Raw genomic sequence first — 23,902 nt, 5'->3', positions numbered from 1 at the left:
CATTCATCTTACTCAACAGACGGTTAGCTCTGCTATGCTAACCGTCGCTAACAGAAGCGTAGCAATTCTAAATAATTAGCTGCATCCATCATAATCAACAGATGGTTAGGTATGCTAACGTAAGCTTAGCTGCACTTACACTGGACTTGCATTATAAATCATTTTCGCGAAAGAGGGAGCAATGTACACAAGCGACCAACAACAACAGGAAAAATTCGAGCTTCAAACCTACCTCATTAGCACAGCTACACGCCATCACATCTCGTGAAGTAAATAGAGCCGGGGGCGGTTCTCTATCGGGGCTGCTAGATGACGTCACTTCCGTACTCAGGGCAATATAATAAATCCCGTTCAAATCAACAAATTGGTTCAGTCGTTGGATTATGAACTTTGTTGATAAGAGTGGCTATTGTTCTATGATTTACAGTGTCAATAAAAAAAAAATAGATCACATTTAAAATGAACCCCAAAGGCTCATATATTAAATGAATTACCACAGACGAAAACAAAGGATATTATTGCTAGAATTATAGATCATTTTGTAATCATAAAATGTGATTTCAGTTTCAGTTTTTTAAAAAGGTTTTTTTTTTCATTAACGAAAATGTTTTTTTGCTTTAGTAAATAAAATAACCTTGCTGCTGTCACAGTTGCTGTCCGAGGATGTTTTAGTACTATACTTTAGTAATGGATGCATGTGTTTTTTGGCAAAATTGTGAGCGAGCCCAATTCCTTGGCTGAGAAGCAACCCTGCAAATGAATGGTCACATGATGCTTTCCTTTTGGCATGAAGCAGGACTGATGGTAGCGCTCACCTTTTCTTCTCCAGACAAGCATTTTTCCGGATGCCCCAAACATTTGGAAAGGGGGTTAATCAGAGAAAATAACTTCAACTCTTTTTTTCTTATTTTGGTCTGTATTTATGGAATCCCCTTTCCACTGGTCACACCAGGCCATCCTCCAAAAGTCTTACTCCCTCACCATGGGTGTAGATGCACTCATACCTGCTTACTGCCATTCCTGAGCAAGCTCTACACTGGTGGTGATGTCCTTATCCCGCAGCTGAATCAACTTTGGGAGATAGTCCTGGCATTTGCTGGATTTTCTTGGGTGCCCTGAAGCCTTCTTCACTTAAAGTTTGTAAGGTCACTAAAGGAAATTACTTTAATTTTCATGGCAAATAGGGACTTTGCAATTCATTTAATCACTATAACATTCTGGAGTACATGCAAATTGCCATCATAAAAAAACAATAATAATAAGTCAGCACTGGAGATTTTTAGAAAATCAATGTCATTCTCAAAACATTTGGCCACTGGTGTACAGAAAGATGTTACATTGTAAAGGCAGGGTGGGATGTTAAATGATGAATCAATATACGGCACTGACAGTTTCTCTGTCTCTGCCTCCAGCTGTTCAAAGTGATGTGATAAACAGCTGTTAACCATTGTATATTTTCAAATAAACAACCACTGCAAGAATTAAATGCTGAAATATATAATTAAATGTCATAGTGTATTTCATTATTTAATTTATCTACTTAGGAATTGGTGGCTGCAAAAAAAAAAAAAGGCTCTGCGTCTACAGACAAACATTCACAATACACAGCATTTTGAGAAAAAACGGAATTATGGGGACATGTGCGTAATTGTGGGGACAGGTGACGGTCAGCCAATCAAATGCTGTGAAATATACACTGGTGTGAATAATTCATGAAGTGGTGCATTACGAGGACCTTCCTACAGGGGGCGTCATCAAATACACAAAAATACACAAATTCATGTAATTATGGTTTACAAGGACATTGGCTAAAACTTTGGATTTAAGCCTTCTACAGCCCTAGAAGCACTTCTGCATTGAATGAATTATGAGGACATGGGCTGTGTCCTCATAATTCAAAATGTCCTCGCAGTGTTGCGTGTATTCAGGTGACATGTCCTCATAATACACAAAGGCAAACACACACACACACACACACACACACACACACACACACACACACACACACACACACACACACACACACACACACACACACACACACACACACACACACACACACACACACACGATTTGACCTTTTCCATTTGGCAGACCATTTTTTAGGCAAAGTTGCCTTAAATACATAACATGTAATTGTCTTTGTTTTATGTTTAGTTTGCCAGTAAACTTCAACGGGTGCTGGCATTGAACAGGTCAAAGCCTCTTTAGTAATTGTTCACTATTTGCCAAACTTGTTTCTTGTGAAGTGAGTCAAATCAAGTTCACTGCCACTATACAGAGCTCATATGTCAAGTCTGCCATTTTCAAGTTAAAGCACAAGCTCGGCAAAATGATGGGTTGTTTCTCAAAACTAGGGTTGTGTCACAAGGAGCCACTGTACATTATATTTGGACACTGCAATTGATATGTTACGGTATTCTTAAAGAAATGTAATACTGTCCTTGAAATCATCTCTCTATCATCATTAGATCCTATACTTCTACACAATCTAATGTGGACTGACACACAAGAAAATTAGTATTTTTTGTGTGTGTGAATGCATAATTAATAGAGTCTACAGGCTTCTTGTCTCATCACATTGTGCTGGTGTAGCTAATCATGGTGGATGGACCAGTCTCTGGCTGCTGTATGTGGCTATATAGAAGGAAGTCAACAGGGGGCACTGTTGTCTTAGGTAAGGTGGAATCTGGAATTCCTACTGGAGGCAGACAAATTGGGGAGATTCATTTCAATTTTTTGACGCCTGCCACAGTTGTCTTTTGTAAATGCTTGCAGCTTATTTGCTTTTGTGCACAAAATCAATTTCACGGTTGGAGCAATGGCCCAAACTCGAAAGCATCTATTAAGTTTGGTATTTACTAAGAAGACTATTGTGTGTCTTTTCAATATGTTTTTGTAACCTTTCCTTTGCGCATTGGATGTCAGTTCCTCTCCACAAATTGAAAGCCAGAATATTCTTTATTCACTAATTTGAGGCTAACAATGTTATTATGTTTGTATGCACCCTGCTGCCTTCTTTAAAATTCCACTCAGGTTAACCCACGGTAATCAGTTGAGGCTAAATTGCTGCAAAATATGAAGAGTAATTGACCCTGCTGGTAAATTGTATGATTGGAAATGGAAGTGCGTTAAATTAGGATGGCAGAGCTCAATTAAATGTGCTCTGGCTTGCAGACTTGGCATTTACACCAAAGTTCTAAACTCCATTAAAAGGTATTTGAGAGAGAAAAATGTTAGGTTCCCAGTACCTCAGGGGGGATAACGTAGTCTTTTAAAGTGTGAGCAAGAGTCATGAACGCACTTCTCGGGGATAAGGTTCTGGCACTTCACAGAAAGGTTAAGGAGACACCAAAGGCAAACACACTGAATGAGAGTCTTGTCAAATCTAATTCCATTACGCCTTAGCTTATCTTATCTAACCAAGGTTCAGGGTTGACAGGGTATAAGAAATGTTGGGCTATACTTTAGCTCTAAGCCACCAAGGATGAGGGAGAAAAAGTAACCTTGATATTTGGGTGTTCAGCTGACATTTCAAATTGAAATGAATTAGTTACAGAAAGAAGCGATGGTTTTGTACATTTAAACGTGTTGTTAGGTGCAGAGGTCATCGTGGCGATAGCGCTCAACAAAGCACAGCAGGAGCCACAATTGGAGGAAATTCACAGGCCATCTAAAGATATGCTTGGATATGCCGCTGTTCCCAATGAAAAAAACAGTTCATCAAGTTGTTTTACTTACAATATTCTATGGGAAGTCAAAAAGTAATGAATCCAATTTACTTTAACTTACTAATAATCAAACTGGTTTTCAGAAATGTTTACAGTTTGTAGTGTGAATACTTTTTTGAAGCTTTTATATAAAAAGGTTTGTTCAAGCCTGCCATTTTGTAAATCCGACAAAAGTAAAAATAAATTGAAAAAAATAATAATCATAAATTAACCAATGAAAATCAGATATTTCTTTTGAATTGCAGTACAACATATATATATTTTTTTTAACTCATGAAACAAGCTTAAAAAAAAAAAAGATGACATCCTTAACTCTTTGACTGCCAGACGTTTTGAGAAAAGGGATGCTGTAAGTGCCAGCCGATTTAAGCATTTTGACTGATCTTTCAAGGTCCACAGAAAATTTTCTGTTTGGACTATGGAAACACATACTACCAAATGAAAGATTGAACTCTCATCTTTCATCAGAAAAAAAAGTTTGTTTCTACCTTATTCCGTTCTTCAGTAATCAACAATAGAAAATGGTTAGTTTCATTCAAATGCGCTTGTTTTGACCAAAATACGGAGAAATCAAGCTTTTAGTGAAACAATATTATTTCATGCACTCTAGTGAATTTTACACTTCTTTTTGTCCATGAATGATGCCACAAACACCTAAATAGTGCTTTACTTCTATAAAACACTACCACAAAGAATGAAAAAGTGTTTTTTGATAGCAAAATACGTTTATTTACATTCAACAGTGTAACAATTTGACACAACAATTTGGCAAACTATTTACAAATGTGTGCAACTGTGGTACTATTTACAATTATGTGGATGTTTCAACGACAGTTTTTCTTTTTGTGTAACACTCCCCTGCGTGCAAGGAGACGCAACAGGATTTGCACAACAGATTAGTTTTACTGCGATTGCCTCTTCGCGTGCAGACGCTACACTTTCTTGCCGGCCGTTTTTTCCGGGGAATAGCAAGTATATACTGCAGTGTGTGTTGCCATCAAGTCTACTATCAGGATCATGCTACGGTTACGTTACGTCTGGCTTCCTCATGTCCTTCAGTTCCTATACCGGGTGGTAGATGTTCTGATCCATCTTATCCACTCCTTTCATGGTGGCATCGTAGTCCAGAACCAGTGTCTTCTCCGTGATCAGACTGTACCCGCTCCTTCGATGAATATGCATTGGACTCGGGGTACTCTCCATCGTCCGATTGTGCAGAAGTGCTCGGTTGTGCTCCGCGTTTTCCGGCGTTAGTATCGCTAGCCGGTGAGGCTTTATGACGTGGTCATCGTCGCGCGTCAACGCTTCCAACTTCGGCGTCAACCTCGGGAGTCACCATCATCATCATCAATGTACATTGGTCCGATTGAATGTCCGCTTGTGCAGAAGTGCTCGGTCGGTTGTGTTCCGCGTTTTCCGGCGTTAGCATCGCTAGCCGGTGAGGCTTTACTACGTGATCATAACGGTCGCGTCAACGCTTCCAACTTCGGCGTCAAGCCGGAGTCACCATCATCATCATCGTCGACATCAATGCGCTTTTTAGTATTGATCGATGCTTTCCGTCTTTGAAAAAAATGCTCAAGCGTGAGCTGCTTGCAACCGGTCGCCATTGTTGCTTCATCAGCCATTGTCCCCTCAACACTCTAGCTCCGCCTCACGTCTTCTACTGACGCCCACCCAATCTTCTCCAAAGAGAGTCATCACTGCCATCTAGGGGCCAAAACGAGTCATTATACTAACTAGATCTGCTTGATACTTTCAGCACAGCTGCCCAAGGCTTTCCTCCACCCGTTTCCAAAAAAACAAAAAACAAACATAGTGAACGTCTTTTAACGTCTTTGGCGCCCCTCCGTAGGTTTTTACTAAACGTTATTTAACGTTTATGGCAGTCAAAGAGTTAACTTTTTTTTTTTTTTACACAACCTTTTGAGGCAATCGGTTTTTGTGACTTTCACTGCTTCTGCACCTCTCAGCAGTTATTTTGGTCCACAGTTCATGAGGAAAGTGCTCCAGTTGTCTCAGGTTTGAAGGGTGCTTTCTCCAGATGTCATGTTTCAGCTCCTTCCTCAGATGTTCAATAAAATTTAGATCAGGTTTAGATTTCATTGTACCATGCACAGATTGAAAACACCCTGTGCCAGATGTAGCTAGGCAGCCCCAGAACATAACAGAACCTCCTCCACGTTTCACAGTAGGGGCAGTGTTATTTTCTGGGTATGCTGAGTATGTCTGTGAACATAGAGCTGATGGGCCTTTCTAAAACGTTTCAGTTCTGCCTTGCCTGTCCATAGGACATTCTCCCAGAAGCTTTGTGGTTTGTCAACAGGCAGTTTGATAAATTCCAGTCTCGCTTTTATTGTTTTATTTTCAACAGGGGTTTCCCTCTTGGCATGAAGTTCACTTTGGCTCAAACGACAACGATGGTGCAATCTGACACTGATGTACTGTGCCACAATGACCTTTGAGCTGACCTTTAATTTCTTTATGGGATCTTTTCTTACTATTCGTGTTATGAGTCGCTTTAGTATGTCATGAATTCTCCTTCTTTTATTTGTGATATTTTAGGGGGTTTTCATTGTTTTGGTCAAATTAATGTTTTAGTCATTACAGTTGCTTTTTACTCGTTGGTTGTGTGTATGTCAAAGCCTTTTTTTTCTCAGTCCAGTTACATGTACAAAGGAAAAATACTTCATCCAATTTCCCATTTATTTAAACTTTAATGTCATATTCATGACTGAACTTAATATGACCCCAAATCAAATTGTTATGATATTTGGTGCACTTTAATGTATTGCTTTATGTGGCTTTAGTCTTGGACAGTGGTTCTTAATCGGGGTTTGATCGAACCCCAAGGGTTCAGTGAGTCAGTCTCAGGGGTTTGGTAACGGTCAAGACACACACCCGACTCAAATGATTCGTGATGATACGCCCCACTTGGCCATCATTGGCTGCAGATGATCATGCTACCATGCTTGGCCTATCTGTGCTGTGGGCATTCCGTCAATATTGACGGAAGGTCTGCCAATCCGTCAATGACGGATACCCATTTTGTTGACGATTGACAAGAAATTAAAAAAATTGACGCACTAAGCATTGACGGAAGGGGGGTTTTCATGCGTCAATGTAATCGCCAATTCGTCAATAAATTTGTCAATCTGTCAATGACGGCCGTACTATTTTGCTGACGATTGACGGATCATTGACTGATGACGACTTCGAATGATGCAAACATTGATGGACGCTCATTTTGCTGAGCAATCGCCGAATGCCGGATTTGGCTTAATATTGACGGATTGACAATAACAGAAGGGTGTCCTGACTGTTGACGATTGCGGAATGACAGACGTTCAAAATTTATTGATGGCGCCCACCCCCGGAATTTGGTGCGACTCAGTAGTCGACTTATGACTTTTGTGATGGCACATCATGTGATTTCTTTATTATTGTAACCCCTTCATACTACGTCGAGCAAAAACCGAAAGTGGTCGGATGAATATGTGGAATATAAAATTCGCATGTATAACGGAACGTATGGTGTTCCACATGGTTCAATTCTGGTTCCTTTGCTGTTTTCATTGTATATTCTGCCCCTGGGTTCGATCTTAAGAAAATGGCGGTGGTTGTTAAATGATGGGAGTCAGCATCCCAACTGCATGATTTTCAATGCCGAGTTGAGCAATTTTAGTCCAGCACAACTCGCTATCTAGCAAAACGAAAGAATACAAGAACACAACACTTGCTGAATTCAAGGTGAAGAGAGCCAGATTTGATGGAAAGGCTACTCTCTCTGCTCATTTTGTTAATTTGGAAACAATATACCCATATCTTGAATTTTGGGGAATTTTTTTTTATTTATTTTTTAAATAAAGAAGGGTTCAGTGAATGTGCATAGGAAATTAGTGGGTTCAGTATCTTCAACAAGGTTAAGGACCACTAGGGTGTTGACCGCAAAATAATTTAGATGCAGTAATTTTGGAAGGTTTCCACACTATTTATTACTATTTTTTGCTTAGTTTTTGTTTGCGTGACTTTGATGCACCCATATTTTCTTTAGGTTCAGTTGCATTTGCAAGGTTATGCAAGCTGTCAGCTTCAATTAATTCACTCTCATTGCCTCCTTACAAACACATTTCTAGGCATCAATCTCCGCCCCTTTTTGTCCTACACTCCTCTTCAGGCTCAATCTGTTTGATTCCGTGTGCTAAAGTAGGCTTTAGAATTTTTCTCTCCCCCTCCTGTGCAAATTTGTTCCTCCTTGAAGTGGATTTCATAATTTCATTTGAGCCTCAGCCTGACAGGGAAGTGAATCATTTTGACAGGCCTCTTCAACCCAAGCCCTTGATTTTGAGTATTTTGGGAGCAGGGGGGAGGAGTAAGTCATTGTTGGCAATTTGCAACGCTGATGTTAAACCATGGGCTTGCCGAGTACTGTACTTGGCCCTTGGCTGATGTCCAGGGGTGTGGAGAACGCCTGTTTTTTTTTTGTAGCATCAGGCACAGAAGCGAAATCTTATTAGTATTGCTCTTCTTGGATCAGATTGCCTACTATAGTGTTTGTTGTCCAGAAGACTGCATGTCCCTGTCACCATATTAGCATGCTTTACCTTCATGTACAGCGATAGGATTCTGGTGCACAGCAAGACATTCTTCATTGTGTACTTTTGTTTGTGTGTTGTCTCTCACCCAACTATTGGTATTCAACGTGTCATACGGTATTGTATATTTATGTCACGGTCACGGGGGGCAATTTGTTTTAGGGTAAGAAATCACAGGAAATAATTTTTTATTCTAATGTTTTGACATATGAACAGCATGCATTTTGCAGCCCACAACACAATCTTGGAACATGGTGAATGTCTCGCTGTGTACGCATATTCAGTATCTCCCCTCCAAGACCCTTCCTTATTCATGCTGCATAAATAGACCTCCCAGCAACGGTTTACATGATGTGATGTCCTTGTGATGTCCTTTCATCGAGCAAGACTTCCATAGACATTATCAGTGGGGGGGCAGGCGCCATAGTTAGATGAAGGGTTCAATCAACGTGTTTCCTCGCATTTCTCAATGTTTATGGAAGCTGCCGCATTGCATTTGTCTTGTGTCTGGTCCTCAATTCAAAGTTGTCCCCCCTCTCTTTCCTTCCCCTCCGTTTCATTTCCTCAACCTGATTGAAGTCCTCTAACAACCAAAGTGTTTCCTTATGGAGTGCTCTGCCAACTATTTCTTCAATACGACTCTACTTTGAACTTTGATTTCCTCTTAATATCTGGGCTTTTTTTTTTAAACGGATGCTGAGAAACTCATCAGCTAAGGTAGCAGGGCCACCATCATAAAAATATATGGCCTGGAGGAAACACACTTTATGGTCAGCTTGGGTGGGAGTGTGTGTGCACGACTTACTTTTATTGTAGCGTTTGTGTGGGAGTGTTAGTGCAAGTGGGGAAATTGTGCTCTCGTGCCTCAGTGTGCTAGTGTGTGTGTCCTAGAAAGTCGGAGTAAGACGGAGGTTGATTATTGAATATGTATGAGTTTGTCTGTGTATCTCGTACTCATTATCTTTGTATGTGCTGGTGTGGTGCGATGGTGCTACTGTCATTAGTGGGCTCCTGGGGCGCAGCAGTAGTTCCGCTCCAGATTAGTTTTCTTGTATCTGCCAACTCTCTGTCTGGCAGCGAGCCGGGTATGGCGCTGCCCAGCTCAGCTCAGCGCAGCATAGATCGAACCAGATGGTGAAAATTCTGTGCTTTAACACAAACTCAGATTTTCTGGCCCCTTTTTCGATCTTTCTATACTTTTCTGGTCAAGCATGTAACTGTTTGCGGAAACAATGGTTTAATATCAGTTGTCCAGTATATCTAGCCGCTATCAGTCTTATTCCCCCAAAGAAAAGTTTTTCCCTACAAAAATGACTGATCTGCAAAGAGTGACCTTTTAAAGCAGACATTTTTTAAAGCAGTGTTGGCAAAGCGGTTAAACTGACTTTTTATGATAGCGTCCTTACTATTTCATCAGGATTGTAACAGCCTATGTTAGTTTTCGACCCTATTCTCATGTGCAAAATTTCATCTCAGTCCAGGGTTTTGGTAGACTGGCGCCCGTGTGCTTGGTGTTAAAACTGGCACAATAACTCTGAATCATTGTAGAAATCAAATCATTGAACGAATTGTAGTCATTACACTCATGCATAAAACAAAAAGCGTAAACAAAGTAGCCAACAGTTTCTAGTGCAGTTTAGGATGTAGAATCCAAATATCTCATTAGGTTTACTCTATATGCTCCTGTTTTCTTGTAATTTGAGATAGGAAAAAAAGTATAGTACAATAATAATCTAATACCGTATATTTTTTTTGCTCAAAATAAAACTGAAAAAAAATGTTCATGCCAGCAGCTGTATTTCAAACCAAGAACGCTTGCCCACTAAAAAAATATGCCTAGTAGCCTACCAAAATGCCCCCCATCCCCCCAAAAAAACACATAGCGCGTAAGAGAAAAACTGTAGCATATGGGACAAATGAATGGTACCACTGTCTTCAGTGCAAAAAACTGATCTAAAAAAATTGTCGCCTACTGTCATCTTAAAAATATTTTAATAGTACCCTCGTGGTCACAAGGACGCACAGTTGTGGGTGCAAGGCGGTCTCCAATTGGCCATGTCACATGCACGGCCAACTTCATCATCCGCAAAGGGAGGTCTTGCAATTTACCAGTATAAACACGTTTTGCATACGCCAATTTGTTATGGCCAGATCAGTGAGTATACTTTGGTTTGTTAACGTCAAGTTGGCTTGCGCGTCAGCCATCAACTGTCCTGATTTTAATGCAAATGAGAAGAGCCGCTATGATTGGCCAGGACCCAGCTACTTTGTATCCAACAACGGCGCAACCACCCTGTTACGTCCAATTCTATCTGTGCAAAGTCTACAAAAATACCCCAAAAAATAAAACTCCACCCACGCAAACAGTTAGTCTGCGCTTTGTGCTAGACTTGGGCTGGGAATGGAAATAGGGCACCGGGGATCAATGTTATGTTTGATTATGCCATGTCTTTTCCTTAATTAACGGTGTGCTAGGCCTCCAGCAGCAGTACAGAGAGTGTCAAGAGCTGCTTGGGCTCTATCAACAATACCTTACACAGCAACAAATGAAGCTCAACCAGTCCATCGCTGAGCTTAGCCAGGCACAAGCTCACTATAAGGTATGGTACAGATAGACTTGGTGTGCTGCTAAAGGGTTCATTGAGACCTCATGCAACAGCTCATTTATGGCTAAGTGCCAAAATAATGCATATCAATTGACTGTAGAAGTCCCCTGAAGTCACTTGGTCCGATATGATTACACCACAGTAAAACTCTCTCAAGGTCACACTTGAGAAGGGAAGACACTCTTCAGCCTGAGCATCTGGAGATAGAATAGATGACATGGCCAACCTCATTGTCCCTCCGTGGCTCTGAATAATGGGTGTTTGCCTGCTCCCTGACCCTTAGCAAATGAGTCACTCTCTCCCTTCCCCAGTCAACTATAAGATTAGGCTTTTCCTCCTTATGTTTATCTCATAATGTGCCTGACCTTGGTTTACCTGCCAGTAATGCTCAGTTGAAAATTGGCCTCTTAATCTTGCCGCCTCTGTCAGGTCTAAACAGGATATGGTAAGCGGAATAGTACGGTGCACGCCATTGTAATTATGTGCAATAAAAGAAAACTGACTCAAAGCAGACACGTGGGGAACATTTTTACCCGCACATCTGCGCAAATTGAGTGAATGGTGCATAATTCAACACGGACAAATTTCACTTTTGGCCAGCCCTATATTATGCTCTATTGGTTATAAAACAGCCTTGTCTGTTGGCTGAAATGCGGCATACATTTTTTAGAAGCCTCCTAAATTGGTTGAAAGACATTCATTACTTTTCTTGTGTGTCCAGGTGCTGAGCAGTGAAGAAGCCATTAGTGAAACTACTAGCCATGCGAATGGCCTACTGTTTGATGGCTCATACCTCAGTCTTGCTGCTACTCAAACACATCAATCTCAAGCGCACAAGAAAAGTAGTGGAAGAAGAGGAGCCTTGAATGCTGTCAATATTTCTACACCTGCTTCCTATTTTAGTAAGAATCGTCCAGCTGATGCTGGTGAGCAAAACCGCGAGCATCAGGTTCAGGCAGGAGAATCTGATTTGAGGCATTATCATGGGGCTTTCCAAGACAGTGGCTATGGCACCCAGCAACGTAGAACAAATGGCCATTCCCTTGAGAACAGCTGTGAGAGAACCTTTAGCCAAAGGTACTGTTGTTCTGAATTTCTAAAACCCACACTATGTTCAGTTCTTCCAAATTTAATAGATGTCAAGATGACACTTAAAAAAAACACATCTGTTATCAAACAAATAATACATACATTTTCATACAGACCGCATGTAGAGAATGACTTGGCCGCTGAGAATAAGGAAGCTATGACCATGCCGCTACTTGCTTGTGGGGACTGGGAGGAGAAGAGGCACCAGCTGCTGGTGCAGAAGATGCAGCTGGAGATGGAGAGAGAGAAGCTGCAGACACGTCTGGCTGAGCAGGAGGAGCGGCTCAGCAGACAGAATCAGCAGCTGTGCCAGTCACGTCTTGACTGCCAAAGGTAGATTCCAAAACCCCCCCCAAAAAAAGTTTATTTTCATAGGATACAGTTACTAACTGTTTATTTAATTTGATAATCCCACATTGCAAAAATATGAAACAAATGGAAGAATAGATAGATAAGGCCAAATCTCACTGAGGGGCCAACATTTGCTAGCCTGGAAATCCAGACTCTCTCGCGGCTTTGCCGCAGAGTGAGTCTGGTCAACCGCCCTATCAGTCGCATTTCTGAGGCTGAGCAAAACTGAGCTAACAGACAGTGGAAACCAATGAGTGAAGAGCGGATGTGACGTCAGAAAAGCGACTCGTTGAAGTCTTTTTTTTGCGTAAAAATTCAACATGGCTACTAGCCGAAGAGAGACAGTAGTGAATGATATCCTTGTTGAATGTCGTTGCGGGAAAAACTTGGAGAATGACGTTGCTCACGAAGACGACGTCACGCAAGTAGACAAATTTAATTGGCCCGGCCTGTTTTCAGCTGGTGCCGAATCACCGTCTATAGATGCCTGTCTAGACCCACTTTCTTTTTGAAGAAAATGGGTGTGGCTTGCCAGGCTAAACATTTGCGACGCTAAAGCACGTATCCCACTGAGGGATGAATGTTTGCTACGCTAGCGAGTGTTTATTTCATGTCAGAGTTTGTTCAAGGGACTAGCGTTTCTCTATGGTTCTCTAAACAGTCTTAAAAAGTCTTAATGGTCTTTCATGTCGCAAGGAAATTATGAGAATGTTCAAATTTTTTTAAGACTGTTTAGAGAACCATTAAGACTGTATAGAGAACGTTTAGGAAACACTGCAACCTTGAACAAACCCTGACGTGAAATCAACATTCGTTAGTGTCACAAATGTTCGCCCATCAGTGGGATACAGGTTTATTGAAGAATTTAAGTTTTGCGACACTAAAGAATGTTGATTTCACACCAGGGTTCGTTCATGGTCACAGCGTTTCCTAAATGTTCTGTAAACAGTCCTACTGGTTCCCCAAACAGTTTTAAAGGTATTTCTTGTTGCAAGGGGTGATATCAATATTCACAAATGTTAATCCCTCAGTGTGATATGTACTTTAATGTTGAAAAACTATTTATTTGCATGTTCATATTAGGTTTCAAGAAGCATGCCATGAAGCTGCTATACTCAGCAGCTCCTTTGTTAACAACGGAACGGCACAGCCAAACCCCCCTCATGGCCAAGATTTACCCTCCAGGTAAAACAAGTAGCTGAATAAGATACATTTGACCATGAAAACCATTCAAAGAATTTAATTATTGAGGCTTGTTTATGAAAATTGCTGATGTTTGTTGCATGTGTGTGACAGAGAGAATCATCCTACACAACAAAGCTTGCATGACAACGGTTCACAAACTGCCCCGTTGGATAAAAACTTAAATTTTTGTGGTGAGTTGCTATTTTTTCCAGTTAAAAATAAACATAATATTGTTACTTGTCACAAACCTGAAATTCCACATTATGCCACATTTATTTTACCAATTTATCTGAGGTAGAGCTAATAGAAATTGTTTGGAAAAGGGTCAGCACAAGTAAAACTTGGAAAGTGACTGAACAAATGTTCTGGCAGTTATGTTTTTAAGGGCCAATCAGATCAACAAATAGGTGGCACCACTGCCAAATAGTAATTTACATAGTGCTAGCTTGACAAGCAGCCAGCTAATTTGTGTTAATGCCAGTCAGGAAGAGTGAAAACATCCATGTCATCAAGAACAGCTTTCAGTACTCTTCTGTTAATGAAATGGTGTTTGCCAGTTCTGATTTAGAAGCGTGCAATTTTACTTTGCTGTCATCAAAGAACTAAAGTCGCTATCTTGTATCTCCTCATAGAACACAAAGTTGTAGGTTGAGCTTTGGCAAGAGTGACTTTTTTAAAATGTATTTGTTTATACATATCTGAATGGTAACTTATCTCAGAGGTGAGCTCCTCAGGTGACGTTGTTGTCGCCATACTTTACATTTCTCACCAGATGCTAGAGAGCAATCAACAAAGGACGCAACCACATCCCCTGTAGAGTTCCCTGCAAGCCCTGCCGAGCCCATTGTGGGACCTGTGACTCAAAAGACATCTGAAAATCGGTAACCTGTCTACTTGACTGTACAATTTGCACACAAACAAAGTGAAGAAACGTAAAAGTGAGTGCATACTCTGCTTGTGCATGTGTTTGACCTATGACAAGAGCTACTGTATGTTCTGTATAAACCTTCAGTGTTCTCCCAGGAACTATGCTACAGGAAATAATTGTATCACATTTTAAACAGGGTTTTGCAGAGTTTCCATTTTCCAGGGTACATTTTGACACATCTTAGTTCAGCTAACTTTTCGGCTGTGAGATGCTAAATGAAGCTTTTACTAGGCTAGCTAGCACTGCGGCCAGCCTGTCAGGAGACATGCTGCGTTCCATTAGTCCGCCTGGCAGGGACCTTGCAGCAGGTGTAATTGAACAGACTTGTGGATGCACACACTGCCCTCCCTCCTTTCTCTGCAACAGTAATGAGATGGAGAAAGCAAGAGGCAGCGCTGTTAAAAGCAAGTTTGAAGGGGAGTTGAGGGTGAGCATTGTGCAAAGGGAAAATGCAAGGCGCAAATTTGAAGCTGGTGTAGGACTCAAATGTGGTAAGGCTCTAATATGGATATTGAGGGCAGGTGCCAATAACTTAAGCAACTTTTGGTAAAGTTTACTAAACTTTTTTCCCCCTTCGAATTCATGCATGACTAAAATGTGTTTTTGTGTAGTCTATTTTTCTCTGCGAGAATATTGAAAGCAGTACTGCTGCTGGCATTTATAATCTTTAATTGGCATGCCATGTGTTCCTCTGTACTATCAGATTTTCTTTTTTAGATTTTCAGAGTTTTAGATCTTAAGAGATACTCTTGCTCAGTGATTCTTAACTTTGTTGGAGGTACTGAACCCCACCAGTTTCCTATGCTCATTCATCAAACCCTTCTTTATTGAAAAATAGATAGCTCTACTATAATTGTTCAACTTGGCATGGCAAATTATTCAGTTAGGACATTGACTCCCATCACTCAACTCGACTATATTTGTAGAGCACTTTAAAACAACCACCACTGTTTCTTAACCCCTTCAGACCCGCATTTTTTTCTGCTGGGCAATTTTTTTCCTTTTATTTCTGATTTTGACTCTTTTCCCCACATAAGAACAACATTGATTTTTTTGGGGGGTGTTATCTCATGTCTTTATTTTTTACAGTGGATGCCTGAAATATATGGCTGTAACGTGTTACTTACCAAGCTTATATGTAACAATTTTAACATAACATCATCATCCAAATCAACTTGCCATTGTGAATGTTTAGCTAGGATCCAATCATGAACCAGAAGTGTTGACATCATCCAAATTATGCGTTTTATTGGTTTAGACACGCAAATATGTCATGTCCACTGCAAACATCTATGGGTCCGAAGGGGTTAAAATGGAACCCTGTGGCAGTAGATACAATGAAAACAGCAGAGGCCCCAGAATTTAACGCTGTGGAACACCATATGTTCTGTTATACATGTGAACTCATATTGTACATATTTGTCCGAACACTTTCTTTTATGATCGACATAGTATGAAGGGATTACAATAATAAAGCAATCACACGACGTACCGTCAGAATAGCCACAAATTGACGACTGAGCGCACCAAATTCCCTGCAGCACAGATAGACCAAGCATTGCAGCGGGATCACCTGCAGCCAATGATGGCCAAGCGTGGCATGTTATCACAAATCATATGAGTCGGTTGTGTGTCTTGACCTCCGCCAAATCCCTGACTCACTGAATTCCTGGGGTTCAGTCGAGCCCAGATTAAGAACCACGGCTCTAGCTGCTATATATGATGTTCTTTAAGACAAACAAGGATAGAGTTAGGACTACTCACAAAGACGTATTCATACCTTTCCAAGGACGTAGACTTCTAGGCCTTTCTGAGACTTTCCCATCTGTCTGTATCTCTCTTGCAACCTGCTGATGACACTCTGTGACACTCCCAAGCTCAGTGGCCACGTCCCTCTGAGAACATCCTGTTTGAAGTCTTGCACTGCCGAGGTACTCTTTATCATTTGTTCGCTGTCACCGTGGTCTCATGATATTGAAATTTGAACAGCGTTATGGCAATTAATTTTACGAGGTACACAAAGCTACTTTACCTAGCAACAACGTGCCCCTCTGGGCTGTCTGATCTTAAACCGTTCAATCTTGATGTGCAAATTGCCAAACAAAGCTCGGGTTAACACGAAGTGACCTTATTAATCCTTTCATGAATCCTGTGCCAGTTAGTAATGAGACAGTTCCATCTCATCTCCATCTTGCCTGCCATTACACGCATGCTATTGATTGGTTGGGAAATTGACATGCGGGATATATGCTTTGGACGTTATAGTTTTTTTTCCTTCTGTCTTACTGTTTGGACTGCAAATGAATAAGGGCACCCGAGTGAGACGGCTATCTTTAATGAAAGAGTGCAGTGAGAGTTACAAGCGGAAGGCATGCAGAGGAGTGTGAACATATTTCAAACTAAATGGAAGGAGCACTGTATACATGTTTTGAAAGAATAAATCAGTTTTATTTTACCTAAAATATGTAAAAATATATGAGTATTGGGTGACTGCGGCTTCATCCCACATTGCATAAACACTTTTCTTAGTTGAATTGATGACTCTAAATTGCCCTGAGGTTTGAATATGCTTGTGAATGCTTCTTTGTAGAGATATTGGAGAATACTTTTATTTTTCAGACTGATACCAGTACTCAACTCTTTTACAAAGTTTAAATACCGCTAGTACTTTTGATAGATAACATTTCCATTTAAAAACAATGACAGATAAGTTAAAAGAAAGACTTTAAATATCGCAATTTAGCATTTTATTTAAAATTGCATGAAGTTAATGTCAATTTTCTATTATTCTAATTTGTAATTTGTAGTTCCTCATCGGAAAACGGCCACAAGAATATCGGCTGCCGACATGAGCACCGATACTTGAAAGGCCGGGTAATTTCACACATTGCACATCCCTAATATATACATATTTGGGCGTTATTACCTAACAAGTGATGACCTTTCAGTGTTTCCCACAGATTTGAAATCTACTTGGGTGGGTGGACTCGGGTGGGTGGATTCCAATGGGGGGGTATGCGGGGTGATCTCAGCCCTGCTACTTGCGTCTCCTCAAACCTCATGATCCACAAGTGAGCGACTGCGAACTAATGTTATATGCGGTATATCTGCTTGCGACACTTTTTTAAATATGTATTTTTATTGCATTTTCTTGAAATCTACTTGGATGGTGGCCAATTTATTGGGTGGCATGCCCAAGTATTAACATGGTGTGGGAAACACTGCGTGTGTGTGTGTTTGACTGAAATTCTTTCACATCTTTGCCTTTTAAAGTGGAATCTCCAAGGTTGAACCCAATCAGTTTTCATAACCTGGCCAACCTCAGATTTTTACATGTCTTGAAACAATTTCACCACCAAAATAAATAAATGGAAATTTAATTAATCTGTTCCAGGGTCAAACTTTTGTCATAAAAAAAACATTCTAAATAACATTTGTACAATTGCAAACTTTAATATAAATGCAAAAAGAAGCCAACCAATGAATAATCAAATTAAAGATGTTTAGTACCTCTTTTTTTCAAAATATAGATACACGTACGTACAAAGTAGTTAATGATACTAATGACGTATACCACTAATACCTTTGATATATAAAATATCCCCCCAAAATTATTTTAAAGAAATAGCTTTTTCCATAAAATTGCACGTAATTAATTGAAATAAGGCGATACATGATATCAATACTCGCCCATTCCTAAATGAAACTATAAAACTAAACTACACCCTGATTACATTCAAACAAGCACCCTTCAGTCTGTTTCAATCGAAATGGCCTTGTATTTTTCGTTTTTGTTTTCTGTTGCAGCTTGTGTGCAGTAACGTAACATTAGTCTCTGAGAGCATCACGTTTTCAGTGTGTAAATGAAGATAATGTGCTAAAGTCGTGTTTTTACAGTGCATTCGGCTTTTTTTGCTGGTGCATTGGAGCGCGATAATTGTCCATATAATAATTAGTTGTCCACAAACAGCAATTTTGCTCAATTTTGGGCCTATTTGTGTTGCATCATTTGCTGCTTTGTTCTGCTCAGCTGTACAGAAAAACTGTTTTTTTGTCTTTTATTTTTATTTTTTTATAACTTTTTTGTGACCACTAAGAAAAGTGGGCCATATCTCGTGTTTTATTGTGTGAACACAAAAGAAACCAAAAGCTACACGGACATTTTTGCAACCCATCAACTGAATTATTGATGTGGTCGTTTAGCCAAATTGTGCTGAGCAGCCAGGACAGACACACGTGCTGTTTTTTTGACTACATTGACTGACAGAACATCTGTTCCTGCCCATGCTAATTCTTTTCTCTTTTTTTTCTTCTTCAAGAATGCAGACTGCAATGACAGATTTTCAGGAAGTCCCTTGAAGCGTATTAATATCTGACTACACCTCAAAGTGTAAAGTCACAAAGTCTCTATGCAATTGAATCTTTACTGGCATTCTTTTCTGCCGTATGCCACCCTTTCGCCCCACCCTCGCTCCCGCACCACTCTGACCAAACTGTACCCCCACCCCCCTTGTTATAGATTGTGACCGCCATTAAGTGCTGCATTATTCATTACCAGCATGTCGTTTGTTGATGGATGGCTGTTTGAGAGCCCTGTCCGTTAAATAAATCAACAAATAAAAATGCAAATTCTCACATTTCGCGAGACGGAACCTCGCCAAAGTCCCTCCCCCATGTTCCCTCTCTGCCTTTCTCTGTATCCACAAAGCTGCATTTGCTTTCCAGCTCTCAATTTCTCTCCCTCTCTTGGCCAGTCACTCTCACTTTTGCTCACTCTCTCCTGCGCCTGTTGACAGGCAGGAAACCAAATGAGGGAAATACATGAATTTAGTCTCTCGCTGTGTTTTTTAGAATGTATTTATTTTTATAGTTATTCTTGACCCTCGTAAGCTTTCACTTGAACTCAAACATGTTCACACTTTAGTTCAATTTTCAAGAAAAAGTTTCAAGGCTTTTTGGGTCCTTCCTAACCAAGTCAGGAAATGGCCTTCACAAATGAGTAGGAGCACAAATTGACCTTAGTTATAGAGGGAAGCTAAATTCATAAAACAAATAACAACGATAAAACAAATATAAACGTGACACCATTTATTGTGCAAATCTAGTCAAAATCCTTGGTGCAATATAGTGCAAACAAAAAATAATGCTGCTGATAATTTAAATTAAAACAGTACAACTTGCTTTTTGTTAAGTTAGTTTTATTATTAAATCAAATGTATGTATTAATTAACCTTTACTGATTCTGTTTTCAACCATAGTAAAGAAGACAAGTCGATTCAATTAGATTAATTAAATCTCAAACGTCAAAACTAACACTCGGCACTCGAATAACATTGCTGATAGATTGGATTGGATTTACTCATGGACAATAGTTCGGGTTTCCATTTGTATTTGGTAAGCATATATGTCCACTTTTATGTTAATTAACAAGTGTGTGAAAAGTTAGATCTAGAACAGATATAACGTTATATCTAGAACCGATATAACGTGTGATTAATTTGATTAATCATGTTAATTATGGAAATTGTGATTAATTACCAGTGTTGGGAACATTATTTAAAAAAATTATTTTGTTATAGTTACTCATTACTTGCTTAAAAAGTAACTGAGTTAGTCATTGAATTACTTCATAATAAAAGTAACTCGTTACCAGGCAAAACTATTTTCACTACTTTTTAAAAATATTGTTTTTGATCAAATAATTTGGATTTAATTTTTTTTATATTATTATTATTATTATTATTATTATATTTTATACAAGGAATTAAAATGATGTCCAGGCTACATAGGGTGTTTTCATTTGTTTTTGTGAATATTCATTACACAAATGCTAATAATAAGAATAAAAATTCATTAAATTTGGAGTGGTGATGTATGTTCTACCACTGCCAGTTTCTACAGCAATCATAATAACAATAAAATAAACACTGGATATATGGTGATTTGTGGCACATATGTCATCTATAGGTAATTTGTAGACAGTCCTAGCCAGTTTTTATGATTGTTGCGGGCTAAAATAATCAATAATATATCTATAAAAGAAATCGCTAATGCTATGAAATATAGAGCTTAATTATATCATGGCCAAAATCATTGTCATAACTACTACATTTCCTCCTCAAAATCATCAGCTTGCACTTAATTTTTTTGAAAAACATACTTTTGTACACTTTCAATTAAGAGAAGGGTGATTTATATTCAGTTTATAATTCTACACATTTAAAGACATGTTTAATTATTGATTTACGTCAGAAAACTGCCCTCGTCTTGCATCATTCACATACAATTCTTTCAGTTCTACCGACAGACCTCAACTCCATCATCTCCGTCATTGTGATTTGCCAAGACTGGATATTTCTTTCAACACTTTTCACATGTTCAGCACTTGTGAAATAAGAGAAATACAATTGTTGCCGCTATTAATTACACTAGGCGAGTGTGTCGCTATGACGAATTACCGGTATCTCTTGTTTATCGCTGTTATGGTGCTTGTTGAGTCACGATGTTAATGGTTCTTGGTGGAACAGAATTGTCAACAAATCGCTCCTCATGGCGTCTCTTTTTCTGCATATCTCTACTGTTATTTTTTTATTAATATCACTCTTGTCAAAGTTGTCAAACCCGAATCAGTTCCACTTCCAGGCGAGGGACGTGGACGCTTGCTAAAATGCAACACAGAAAGGTGAAGTGCGGGAATGACGTGTTAATTTTGTCTACGGATGAATGCAAATGAAATGGCAAAAAAAAGAAAAAAGGTTTTCTCCTTTCTCTGTGGCCCGGTACTAAATGATCCGCAGCGCTTGTGTTTGGGGACGCCAGAACAAGCGCATGCCAAACGTGGACCTCACCTAGGGGAGCTGTGAGCAGCGCTGCATGTGATGCAAATGGATGCAGCTTTAAACGAGCTGAGAATTATGTTAGCAACTTCAGTGGAGCATGCTTTGAAGAATTCATGTTTTGTATTTGGAACGGTTGTCCTTCCAGTGTGTATACGTTGAATAATTTATCAAGCCAGACAGACTGAGGGATTGAATCTCTATTAGCCTAATCTTCTTTGTTTTGCTTTATTTATTTCACTGCACATTCCCTCATTTCTATTCCAGGCAGCAGGTTCTCTTGCTCTTTGTCCCTCTCATACTTACAAGAAATTGTGTACAACTGTTGGAGCACACCAGTGGTTTTGGCTTGTTAAAGCTGCTTGTTAGGGATCAGTCCGTAATTCAGCAAGCAATATAGTAATTTCCTTTTATATTAATGGTGTTAACAAGCAGCACACACTCCATGTACAAGCTGGCCACGTGATTTCTGGTGCAAGTACGTCACTTCACTCACATTTTGCTTAAGTTTGAGCTTCGGGTCTGTCAGTTTGTTTCTTGTTGTTAGTGCAACCATGCCACAGTCAACTGGAACATGACGGGCTCTGTTTAAAATCAAGCCGTGCCCATGAAATGGCACTGAAGAAAGAAAGTGAATTAAACAACAGCAACATTTTTTTCGCCCCAGGTTTGACTTCTCTGCGGTTGATTTATTGGATAACTTTAGTCCCGTTGCGGCACATGAGCAACGCAAACCATCATCCTGGAGGCTCAAATCATCACAACGTGGACCGGTCCTGACGACACCCAAACCAATCTGCACAAGTCTGCGTACCCCTGTGATGCCTTATCGTCTGAATTGCCTGCAGGACTTGGAAGAAAGCCAAATATTGGAAGATATTTTCTTTATTTGCTGACAAGAATTGTGAAACTTAGTTGTCTTAAATTGATTTTTTTTAAATTAGAGATCAGTATGTTTTGGAGTGAAGTCATATTTTCAATACAAATAAACTATTCATAAGATACGCTTGTAGTATTGATTTTTTTTTCTTAAAGGGATACTTGACTCATTGAGCCATTTTCAGCAGTAAAAAGTTAACATTTGGTCCAGAATTAATTTGATAACTTTATTATTTTTCTTGTACAATTTATAACTTTAAAAACAAAATTTTCCTATTTGCTGTCGACTGAAGATGGACATCACCTGTGCTGAGGAAGTAGGTAACGACCATGGATCACCTGTTTTCTGGGTTTGGTTAGCAAACTGAGCCATGATTGATTGTTACCTTCTTCCTCAGGTGATGTCATCTTCAGTCGACAGCAAGTTACCAAATTCATTCTGGACAAAATATTAACTTTTTGCTACTGAAAATGGCTCAATGACCTACCAAGTAACATTATAGTGCTGCCTTGAGATTTTGTTGCTTTGATTTGGGAGCAAAAAATGTAATTGTTCATCTAAAAAACAACAACCACACCCTTTTTGTTTATGCTATGTTAATGCTAGCATACTTTACAAAACACTATGTAAGAGCTAGCAAATAGCATTGCCAGTTGCTGTTTTTAAAACATATTTGAACACAAATTGTCCATCAGCAGAGGTAGGCAAACAATGTAATCATTTATTTCATCATCTGCTAACGTCTAATATTACAATTTACTGAGTCACTTACAGTAGTTAGTTGTGACAGTCGTCTTTGTGTGTTTATTCATAACTATTATACTGCCCCCGGTGGCCAAGTCACATGCACCAGGTGGAGACACAATTAAATAATCATAATGCATAAATGGTTCAATACTTTAAATTCTGTTTAGTTATGTTAACTTAATACTAAATGTTTTATAAATGTAAACCGTGTTTTCGTTAATAAACACATAACAAAAATGTAAGGTTTTTTTTCGGAGGAGGCTGGAATGGATTAATTACATTTTCAGTCATCTCAATGGGGAGCAACAAATTAAACTCTTATTTCAAGTAGTGTTGTTCCGATACCGGTACCGGCAGAGGCCCCGATACTAAGCAAGTAAGTAAGTGAGTACTAACAAGTAACATGCCGATGCCATTCATTCTGATGCTAATATAGGATTTTGGATGCATCATCTTTTGTCTTGCTCATGCACGACATTCACTGATGTGTGACATGTTCACTGCATGCCGAGCTAAGATATCCTATTGGCCCTTGAATGCTCTGAGCCAATGGCAGGACAGCTTTTTCATGTTGAGAAAAAAAACGACTTAGGTATCGATATGGTATCGGCATCCGCTGATACTGCAAAGCTTTGTATTGGAATCGGTATCGGGGGGCCAAAAAAACGTATCGGAACAACACTAATTTTAATGCCCCACTGTATATTGATTTGGAATGTTCAATACCACTTTTTTTCCCCAGACTGATACAGATTAGTACGCACCCTTGATGCATAACCCCCCTCCAAAAGAAAAAAAGAAAAAGACCGATAATTTTAAAGAAAAACCTTTAAATCACAATATAGAATTTGCCCTTAAAATTTCACGAAATGAATGTCAGTTTTCTGTCCTTGTAATTTCTAGTTCCTGATTGGCCACAAGACGGCAGCCGATACTGGTATCGACCACCGTCAC

General features: G+C 39.5%; 1 protein-coding gene across 4 annotated transcripts in view; it reads left to right on the top strand.

Moving 5' to 3' along the window:
* kiaa1328 (KIAA1328 ortholog) overlaps window positions 1–22,303 on the top strand; it is a 34,678-nt gene extending 12,375 nt beyond the window's left edge. For 3 of the 4 annotated variants that reach the window (XM_086087769.1, XM_086087771.1, XM_086087772.1), the window contains 7 exons: window positions 10,802–10,926; window positions 11,654–12,009; window positions 12,136–12,354; window positions 13,456–13,557; window positions 13,669–13,748; window positions 14,330–14,438; window positions 21,989–22,303. In XM_086087769.1, coding sequence (XP_085943895.1) covers window positions 10,802–10,926; window positions 11,654–12,009; window positions 12,136–12,354; window positions 13,456–13,557; window positions 13,669–13,748; window positions 14,330–14,438; window positions 21,989–22,217 — 1,220 coding nt within the window. In that variant the 3' untranslated portion in view covers window positions 22,218–22,303. Of the gene's footprint in view, window positions 1–10,801; window positions 10,927–11,653; window positions 12,010–12,135; window positions 12,355–13,455; window positions 13,558–13,668; window positions 13,749–14,329; window positions 14,496–21,988 lie in introns of all 4 variants that reach the window. The other variant, XR_015096354.1, reaches the window with a different exon arrangement.
* The last annotated feature ends 1,599 nt before the right edge of the window (window positions 22,304–23,902 follow it).

The sequence above is a fragment of the Leptonotus elevatus genome, chromosome 10 (genome assembly GCF_054856555.1).
Source record: "Leptonotus elevatus isolate MCC_2025b chromosome 10, RoL_Lele_1.0, whole genome shotgun sequence".
NCBI lineage: Eukaryota > Metazoa > Chordata > Actinopteri > Syngnathiformes > Syngnathidae > Leptonotus > Leptonotus elevatus.
This window is presented reverse-complemented; position numbering and strand designations above follow the sequence as displayed.